At 39.3% G+C, this 9,777-nt stretch overlaps 1 protein-coding gene across 7 annotated transcripts in view; it reads left to right on the forward strand.

The window, feature by feature from the left end:
- LOC149677245 (cell adhesion molecule Dscam1-like) overlaps positions 1-9,492 on the forward strand; it is a 106,152-nt gene extending 96,660 nt beyond the window's left edge. For 2 of the 7 annotated variants that reach the window (XM_089838276.1, XM_089838278.1), the window contains 24 exons: positions 109-270; positions 326-616; positions 741-860; positions 968-1,144; positions 1,469-1,765; positions 4,600-4,728; positions 4,801-4,965; positions 5,031-5,101; positions 5,160-5,403; positions 5,467-5,613; positions 5,680-5,838; positions 5,892-6,031; positions 6,091-6,244; positions 6,305-6,419; positions 6,478-6,632; positions 6,705-6,725; positions 6,783-6,878; positions 6,935-7,123; positions 7,185-7,478; positions 7,535-7,915; positions 8,100-8,271; positions 8,474-8,523; positions 8,604-8,799; positions 8,856-9,492. In XM_089838276.1, coding sequence (XP_089694402.1) covers positions 109-270; positions 326-616; positions 741-860; positions 968-1,144; positions 1,469-1,765; positions 4,600-4,728; positions 4,801-4,965; positions 5,031-5,101; positions 5,160-5,403; positions 5,467-5,613; positions 5,680-5,838; positions 5,892-6,031; positions 6,091-6,244; positions 6,305-6,419; positions 6,478-6,632; positions 6,705-6,725; positions 6,783-6,878; positions 6,935-7,123; positions 7,185-7,478; positions 7,535-7,915; positions 8,100-8,271; positions 8,474-8,523; positions 8,604-8,799; positions 8,856-8,931 — 4,001 coding nt within the window. In that variant the 3' untranslated portion in view covers positions 8,932-9,492. Of the gene's footprint in view, positions 1-108; positions 271-325; positions 617-740; positions 861-967; positions 1,145-1,468; positions 1,766-4,599; positions 4,729-4,800; positions 4,966-5,030; positions 5,102-5,159; positions 5,404-5,466; positions 5,614-5,679; positions 5,839-5,891; positions 6,032-6,090; positions 6,245-6,304; positions 6,420-6,477; positions 6,633-6,704; positions 6,726-6,782; positions 6,879-6,934; positions 7,124-7,184; positions 7,479-7,534; positions 7,916-8,099; positions 8,291-8,473; positions 8,524-8,603; positions 8,800-8,855 lie in introns of those variants that run through there. The other 5 variants (XM_089838277.1, XM_089838279.1, XM_089838280.1 and 2 more) reach the window with 5 other exon arrangements.
- The last annotated feature ends 285 nt before the right edge of the window (positions 9,493-9,777 follow it).

The following is a 9,777-nucleotide window of genomic DNA, read 5'->3' on the forward strand; positions in this document are numbered from 1 at the left end:
GTAAAGATTGTAACTTGAAGTAAAACATGCTAATAATAGTTATAAAGTAAAAATTGTCTTGAAAGAAGATTTTTAAATGTTTGACCAAAAAACTAAACATCATTGCAGACGGCCGTACAATGCCGACCAATCGCAGACAACGCGTTTTCGAGAATGGTACTTTAGAAATCGCCACGGTACAAAAATCCGAGGATGAGGGAACTTACACCTGTTCAGCTAGGGGTAAAGACGGTAGCACGGCGGAAGGGGCAGTGAAGGTTTTAGTTAAAGGTAATGGTTGAGTAATTAACCCCAATTTAAGTAAATAACGAGCGGTACTTCGTAGAAAAGCCCGTCATTCTACCAGTCAACATCCCCAAAGATATTCAACAAGGCATGAAAGTCAGAATCATTTGTCAAGTCGCCAGAGGGGATCGACCCTTTGAGTTTTCATGGCGAAAGAACGGCCTACCTATTGAGCATACTAGTGACCATCAACTAGTCTTCAAAGATCTAGAGGATGACGCTACGTCATTAACAATTGAAAGTGCCAACCCTAAACATAATGGAGAATACACTTGTTTAGTCAAGAATGACGTAGCCGTCGTGACGTCATCTGAGAAACTAACTGTTCTCGGTAAATACTTGCTAAAATACTAAATTAAGGTTATCACCCTAAATTTTTGTTAATATGAGAGGGTCAAATTAGTTAAACAAGGCTAAAACCTCGTTAACAAGGATGTCATCTATATGTTTTTCAGTACCGCCAAAATGGCGTATTGAACCTAAAGATACGGCTGTGGTCATCGGGCAAGGCACCGTATTACATTGTCAAGCTGAAGGTTACCCTTTACCTCAAATTAGATGGGAGAAATCTAAAGGTAACAGAATAAAAAAAAACCTAACCACGATACATGCTTAGCAGTTAACGAGCCGGGGGGTTCCCTAATTCAACCCATATTTTTTCCCTTCATCCTTTTCGATATAGAAAAATCAGCCAGTAACTCTTACCGACCAGTAACGACCAACTACCATTATCAAATATTCGAAAACGGTTCATTAGCGATTCAGGACGTGAGACGCGAGGACGCCGCTTTTTATCTATGCCAAGCCAACAACGGGATAGGGCCAGGATTGAGCACTGTCATTTCTCTTAGCGCCCACGGTAAGATAGCGACTCTTTCTTTAACCCCGAAGACCTCCCAATCAGAAAAGGCTCCCTCCTCCCTTCTTTCCTTCCCTTAAGCGGAAGTATTCGGTAAGTCGGTTCCGACTAGTAACAACCAATCAGTAGGCAAGCATGTAGTCATGGTGTATTGACTTTGCGCGTATCAAAAGTTTACAGGTCATACCATACTATATCATACGTCTCTTAAAAACTTTGGTTTAGGTCACTTCCTCTAAGAAGTATCATTTACACTCGCCCGTCCGTACTAGCTTCCACAAGATACAAACTAAAATAAATTTGTGTATTTGCACTCGTTGGCAGCGGCCCCCAAATTCGATACGAAATTCCGGACGCAAATGGTCCGGAAAGGAGAGTCGGTTCCTTTGGTGTGCCAAGTGTCGGGAGACGCCCCCATTTCCATTACCTGGCTTCGAGACAAACAACCCTTCGATCCCGATATCGATCCTCGATACCAAATTAAAGTTGCCGAAAGAGATACTGGTGCCACAGTTGAACTCTTACTGTCTTCAGTGGGAAGGACAGACTCGGCTTTATATACTTGCCTAGCTAATAACGACTACGGTACTGATGACACAAATATTCAACTTATTGTGCAAGGTAAATGCTTTGACGTTAAATTTTGACTTTTTGAAGGGAAATCAATAAAAATAATTAAGATGTCATCTTAATGAAATTCCAAGAGATGGATTAAATTGGATTTAAAATACTTACACCCTTAAGTATTATAATACGAAGCCACATTGAAGCGAGAATAGGCCTAAACGTGATCAACTATCTATGCCTTTACTAAATTCATAACTAACCCTAAATTAATTAATAAAATAAATTTCTCACCAATCTGAATGTCCAAGTACTTGGGAATAATCCCAACTCGACCATTAATCGCGACTTAGAATATTCACGAAAATTTTGAATAATTGCAACGTGGTCTACCTCGAACTGGAACAAACCCGCAACGTGTTAAAGAGCGAAATTGTTTAAGAGAAATGAAGGGGGGGGGGGGAGAAAGAAAATTAGCGAAATGTGACTCATAATGGGAGAGTTCATTTTTAGATTGGCGTAATTGCAAGGGGTGGAAGCATTTTAAAACGACCTTTATAGTTTAATTTTTAAGGGGCGCTCCGCATAGTTTCAGTTGCAAGCTTTAAAAATATTTGGTGTTAACAGTTTGTATGTGAATTTTGGCCATTCTAAGATTACAATAACTTAGAAAATAATATTTTTAGTGAGGTTGTGAGGGGTGTTACATAAAGGTTTAAAAGCGTTTTGTAACTTTAAAATTACCTTTTTTTCGTTAATTTAACAATAACAAGTTGGGAAAACCAAAATATTACCTCTCCGAGTCAAGAGGTCTACTACTACAAAGTTATTTACCTAGATATGGAATTATTTCTCTTTTTTGAAGTAAAAATTTTCGAAATATTGAAGCAGTATTCCAAGCATAGCGAATATACAGTAAAGCAGACGACATTTTACATCCAATAAGGATAAATCTTGGACCCATGGAAATCAGTTAATGGCAAAAAGAACAGGAAATGAAGTCTACGCTTCAGCTGTTTACCCTATATTCTGATAGCTACATTCACAACTGGTTAGCAGTGTAAACACTATCGTCTCGTCTCACCTAAACAATATTCTTAGTTTGCCAACATGAGTGTTAACGTTAAATAATTAACTTATGATAATACCAAAGCTAAATTGTAGCTAGACGCACTGATAGTCAATGCGCACCATAAAGAGAATAAAAACTCTGTAGCTTAGCCCTACTAATCTAATTGCCAACATGATCTTTTCTTCTATTATAAAATCTTAACCTGATTATTTAAGAGTGTATTTAACTTTCGGCTCACTCTGAACCGTTCATGTCTCTTCATTTCAGACACGAAAATCAAAACCCAAAGTTTACATCACCTCAGGCCTCAATTATTTACTCTATATTTCACTAAGATATACCCGCCGGAGTCTAGTTCTTAGCTTTCTTCATAAAATTACTAAACCAAGGATTATTCTATATACAGATGTAGTATAGCTTTAGTAATTTATAAACAGCCATTTCAAATAATAATATTAGTAAAACTCTTTGGAATATTAAAATGAAACAGAGCTTTAAAGACACCAAAGCACTAAATGCATCATAATTACGAAAAATATTTCATCATATTCACTTTATATTAAGGATAAAGGGAATATTATGGTTCTGTAGGATTTCTTTACACATCAAAACAAAACGAACTTCTAACGCAGCGCACTGCGGCACTAGTGTAATAACGGACGGACACACACAGACAATAACATAGACTGCTTTTTAACCATTTCCGTATTAATTTTGAATTGAGAAACAAGATTATCTTAAATATTAAAATAAATATAATTAATATTTAATATTTTCTTCGTTAGTTATTCGCTTTATTGAACGTTACATCGTTTTAAAAAAGAACAATTAAACATTCTTGAGAGACCTGACTAATATTGGCGTTTGAAATGAAGCATACGCCCGTTGCGTCGCCTTACTCAAATAGGTAGTATATAAGGGTTTCGAATCGCAGCTATGGATAAGAACATCGCAATTGCGTGAACCTTGGCGGAAGACCCCGTCAATGGAAGGCTAGACGTTTCTCGTAACCCTAGCCGATCGCCGCGTATGTCTTAACCTTAAGGATGATGGTGGTGTTAGAAGCCAGGTGTGCAGACTGGTGTCCATGTGGGATGGACAAAGAATAGAAGATGGTGGTGTTTAGAAGCCAGTAAGTACAGACTGGTGTCCATGTGGGATGGACAAAGAATAGAAGATGGTGGTGTTTAGAAGCCAGTAAGTACAGACTGGTGTCCATGTGGAATGGACAAAGACGAGAAGGAGGTGGTGTTTAGAAGCCAGTAAGTACAGACTGGTGTCCGTCCATGTGGAATGGGCGAAAAACTAGAAGATGGTGGTGTTTAGAAGCCAATAAGTTCAGACTAGTGTCCATGTGGGGTGGACAAATGAACAGAGTTGTTAAACAGGCAATGGAGTAATAGCCTGTAAGTCGAATACAATTTCCGGGACTGTAAATGCGGTCTGGAAATTGAATATACGTTTGCTCCGATTTGCAAACTGCGAACGCGGTCACGTGGGTGTAACAACGGACAGACAGACACACAGACACACAGACAGACACACAGACACACAGACACACAGACACGTCGAAATTAGAACCTCTCCGTGACATACGTCACTCGGAGAGGTAAAAATTTGTAATTAAAGGGCTCCTTCGGACCCTTAGACACATGGCCCCGCGTATTTCCATCCCCTCTTCATAGACGATCTTCCTCAGTACACTCCCTCTCTCTGGCTAGGTAGGGGGGTTCGGAAATCCGCGGGGCCATGTGTCTAAGGGTCCGAAGGAGCCCTTTAATCAACAAATACTTTATATTTCTATCCTATCTAAATACAGAGGCTCCTGACCCACCACGTGACGTTAAGATAACGGGAACAAGTTCCCGGTTCGTCAGGGTCTCTTGGGAACCACCTTTTAGCGGAAACAGTCTAATTACCAATTACGTAATTAGGTATAGAGAAACAGGTACTAGAGTTTACCGAAGTACTTGAAGTACATAAATTATAAGTAATTAACCCGATGGTAATTAACATAAAGGTAAAGGCTCAGACCTACACAATGCCACCATACCACCCGCCGAAACGACGTCAGAAATTGGTAACCTACGACCAGCTACTCCTTACGAATTGTACATACTGGCCAGTAACCCTATAGGGATGGGGTCACCTAGCTCACCGTTACTTATAACTACAGATGAGGAAGGTAAGTCCTGCTTTGATGAAGAGTTTGACAATATTCATCTTAAATGTCTTATTATTGTTCATCAGTGCCAGAAGCACCCCCTGAAACCATTTCTATCGAAGCTACCAGTTCCAAAACAATCAAAGTGAAATTTAGCGTAAGTCACCTCATCTTGTTAAACATTGTCCAGTTATTAATTACCCAAAATACTATAGCCACCACCTAAACGCTTCCAAAATGGACCACTAAGGGGATACTACGTGGGCTACAAGGAGAAAAACAACACGGAGCCCTTCCAATACAAGACCGTGGAGATCAATAACCCTAACGATAACTACGTTGAAGCTGAGCTCAGGGGGTTGAAGAAGTTTACAACATATGACGTCGTGGTACAGGCCTACAATAATCAAGGTGCCGGACCCAGATCGGACACCGTTAGTGGATCTACTTGGGAGGATGGTAAGATGGGAGTTTCAATGATGAGTGTAATTAAAGAAAAACATCTTACGGTGTAATTTAAAGTTCCAAGTCATCCACCGAGGGACGTAAAATGCGCAGCGTCGTCCTCCACTACCGCTCAAGTTACTTGGAAGCCTCCACCAAGTGATGCCTTGCACGGAATATTGCAAGGATATAAAGTTTTGTTCCGAGCTTCCGAATCTTGGAGTGGTAATAAGCCAGACGTCCATAATATCTGAAATTAACGCTAACACTTGTAATTAACATTCCATCCAGCCTTTGAGGAACAAGAAATCACAGTCAAATCAAAGTCCAATCAAATTCCATTAGAGGGTTTAGAAAAATACACCAACTACAGCATATCTGTGTTAGCCTTCACACGGCGGGGTGAGGGAATAAGTAGCGACGTCGTCTATTGCCGTACCCTTGAAGACAGTAAGAGTACTTGCTAATTTATTGAAGAAACCCTTGAATAACCATCGCAATAGTTCCACAGCCACCATCAGATGTTAAGGCAATGCCTTCGCAGCCAGACGCCATACTGGTCAGTTGGAGACCTCCAACGAAACCAAACGGTGTCATCCTACAGTACACCCTTTACGAACGCAAATTCGTGGACGGGGATCAAGTAAGTTTTTACTCTCCGATGCAAACGTCAAACGTTTCAACACATATGTACCATAATAGGACGTCAAGGAACACGTGGTACCAGGTAACGTCTTCTACTATGACGTCACTTCTTTGGAAACGAAAAAGAGGTACGAATTTTGGGTGCAGGCATCAACTAAAATTGGACAAAGTGAAAAGACCAAAGTCATGTCTCAAGTCACTTCTGAGACAAGTACGTTCACAGACAGTGAACGTGGAATCTTTACCACGACTTATTTATTTCTGTTCGTAGTTCAAGCTAGAATCGCGTCATTTTCGGAGCAGAAAATTGTCGTTAAAGGAGCGGACCTAGTTTTACCTTGTTTCTCAGTTGGTATACCAAAACCAGAAACTAAATGGCTGTTCAAGTAAGTTTTTACCAGAACGTCGTGGGTAAAATACAGGACTTAAAAATATCCATTGCAGTTCTATATTAGTAATGGACAGACCCAGAACGGGCGTCACAGCTAATGGAACCTTGATCGTCAATAGCGTCCTTTCGGAGGACGGTGGCAACTATACTTGTAGGGTTGAGAACAAACACGGTGTGGATGAAATAGGGTACAGCGTCATAGTAAAAGGTACAAATCGTTTTTACAACCTAATTGTAAAAGGTGCACGGTTTTAAATGGTTAATTCGTATTAATTTTTAGCTAGGCAGGCTGGTGAAAAAGGTAAATATTTTAAAGTGTTTGAACATCAACCATGAGATTCTAACGCCGTTTTTACAGTCTTAGCACCTCCTGGAGCCATCAACGTCATAAGAGCGACTTCAAATCAATTGGATATAAAATGGAAAGCACCAGCTAAAATATCAAAGTTGAAAGGTAATGTCTAGCAATGTTTGCCTATTGGAAAGAGTTAACATGTGGAAAAAAATTAGGTTACGTCATGAGATATAAACGCGAGGAAAAGAACAATTGGGAAGAGATATCCATACCAGCATCGGACACGGGATGCACTTTGGAAAATTTACACTGCGGGACAAAATATTTCTTTTACATTACCGCCATCGGTAAATGGGGAGAGGGTGAACCAAGTGAAACCATCTCAGCAAAAACCGAAGGAAATCGTAAGTTAAAAGTACTTGCGGGTGGTATGGTTTAAAATGACTAACGATTTACAATTTTAAGCCCCCATAGCTGCGTACAGAGATAATTTCATCGAAGTCAATACCACATTTCTAACCCTTCACCTTCTTTCCTGGATTGACGGTGGATGTCCCATCAAGTCATTCATCCTACGCTATAAAAGAATGCAACTCACCGATTGGAGGACAGTTTCAAACAACTTACAACCCCGTCAAGATCAAGTTATCGTCACGGACTTGTTACCAGGGACATGGTACATAGTTAGGGTAACTGCGCATAATTCTGCGGGTTTTACTGCAAAAGAGTACGAAGTAGCTACTTTGGATACTAAAGGAGGTAAATGATACATTTTTGGAACAATCCTTGATGGCTGACTTTAGATTTACTCTTAGGAACTGTAGCTCCAGTCACGTTAATGAATGTCCTATCGGACGTAAGCCATCAGAACATCTGGTACGACATAAACTTAGTCTTCCCTATCATGGCCGCCTTTGTAGCCTTAACAGTGGTTGTAGCGGTGGCTATTTTCGTCTGCTATAAGCGGAGACAAGGTTTAGAGGACTACGACCATCCTCCTGACCGTATGCGAACAAACCACATAGCCCAAACGGAACCAGCCTCTAAAAAAGGTGGCGACCCTACAACGAATCCAAACCAGAGAGATGGCGGTCCGTTATACCACACATGTGGACCCAAGAGATTATCAACGCATAATATACAGGACAAACTAAACACCCAGCAAATGGAGCATAACCCATTGGATCAAACAATCTGTTGAGTAACACCTTTCTTGAAATAAAATAAGATATAGTCGTCTAGATGAATAGATCCGGAGCCAAGATAAACAAACCGTAGTTTGAGGAGTAAATATTTCATGTCCAAGTTCATGAAGTAGTTCTTGGCTCTAGACGACATGAAGACTAAAACAGAATGGTCTAACGATAACCTTTGACTTAGATTATGATGACGACATCACGCCGTACGCTACTTTTCGTCTACCAGGTTGCGAATCAGACACGGAAAGTTCATACAGCACGTCGAGAGAACTTCAAACATTCAGTTCCATGCCGTACAGGCCAACCCTACAGGACGTACCGGACAGTCCCCCACCTCCTCCCACACCGGCACAGTACGAGGTTCTCTTCCAAGTAGTCCAACATTTTTTCGTTCCTATTTAGGCCACGATCGTTCAATTAATCAAATCTCCAATTAACCCCCCTGATAGCTAAAGGCATATATAAGGATTTTTACTTTAGTCTCTCAGATAACCTTAGCCTAATTCCAAGATAGGTTTATTTACTCGGTATTTTTGGTACCTTTGTTTTCAACAGCCCAGACGATCATCGAACATCAGACACACCGTTTCATTTTCAAAAGCAAGGTTAGTTAATTAGGGTGAAGAATTAACTTAAATATCTCCAAGAATATTAAGGGTTTTGGTTGAAACCCATTTTTAAACAGCAGAATATGAAGTGTACGAGGGTAAATCGCGTCATCCCAACAGACCCAGCAGTGAGCAGTTACGTGAAATGACCAATAAGATAATAATGGCTGAATTGGAAAACCGAAGGGCCAGTGTTAACTTGCAACAGCAACAACAGCATAGACGATTACCTTATCAGTGGTTGGTCAAAATTGACTCCCCGTCCAAAACAAGGTAAAAGTTGTCATTTATAAATATGACGTAACGAAGGTTATACAATCAAATTTCAGATACGCACAAGGCCTAAAGAGTGACGTACAGTTAACGGAAGACGATTACTTTCAACCGTTAGCTCATTTTAAATGACAAGCGCTTATGTATTGGCCGCTGTGCCAAAGAGTTCGAAGTTATAGAGAGATTCAAGTACAAAAAAGTAGAATTTAAGAAGGGAGAAAAATTAATAAACAAACGCGATTAAAACATTCCAAAAATAAAGCCATTGACGTGCCTAAGAGATTTGAATAACTTAAAGGAGAATTTATATACGAACAACTTTGCCTTACGAGATGAGATGAGATGATTAAAAAAAGTAATTAACAATGTTAAATAACAATTAAAAAACGAAAGAAGAAGACTAATTCCGTTTGTACAGCGACTTTGTCACTTTTCGTAAAAATATACGGTAACGTGTTTCCTGCCGGATTGGTATTTTTTAAAAAAATAATTAACTGGCGTTTAAAGAAAAAAAAAGTTGATAAACTATTTAAATTATAATTATTAATTGCGCATTGTTTTTTCCTGCTAGTGACTGTGTCAATATTTATGAATGGATTTGTGGGGACGGGACAACAAAAATCAACCCCCCCCCCCAAAAAGTGTTTTTTTGCTAAAAATTATTAATAAAAACAAAACTGCGTTTTAAAAACTTACCGATTTTTGTGTGTTTTATTGAATAACCCTTTAGTTCCTTCTATTTCCTGTGAATTTGTAGATTTTAACCAATAACCCGTTAGATTTTTTTTAGTTAAACAAAGCACCTTATCCATCACCAAGATAACCAAAATCAAAGCATACATAAAATAAAACTACTCCTATTTGAGAAAAAAAATTAATTATTAATTTAATCTAAAAATTTAAGCATTTAATTTTCCCAATTAAGTTACCATTACCAAATCACTTCAGTGCTTTTTCGTACATGCAGACATTTTGAAT

This window comes from Phalangium opilio, unplaced genomic scaffold (assembly GCF_054372755.1).
Source record: "Phalangium opilio isolate 3A_F unplaced genomic scaffold, DU_Popi_V2 ptg000045l_1, whole genome shotgun sequence".
NCBI lineage: Eukaryota > Metazoa > Arthropoda > Arachnida > Opiliones > Phalangiidae > Phalangium > Phalangium opilio.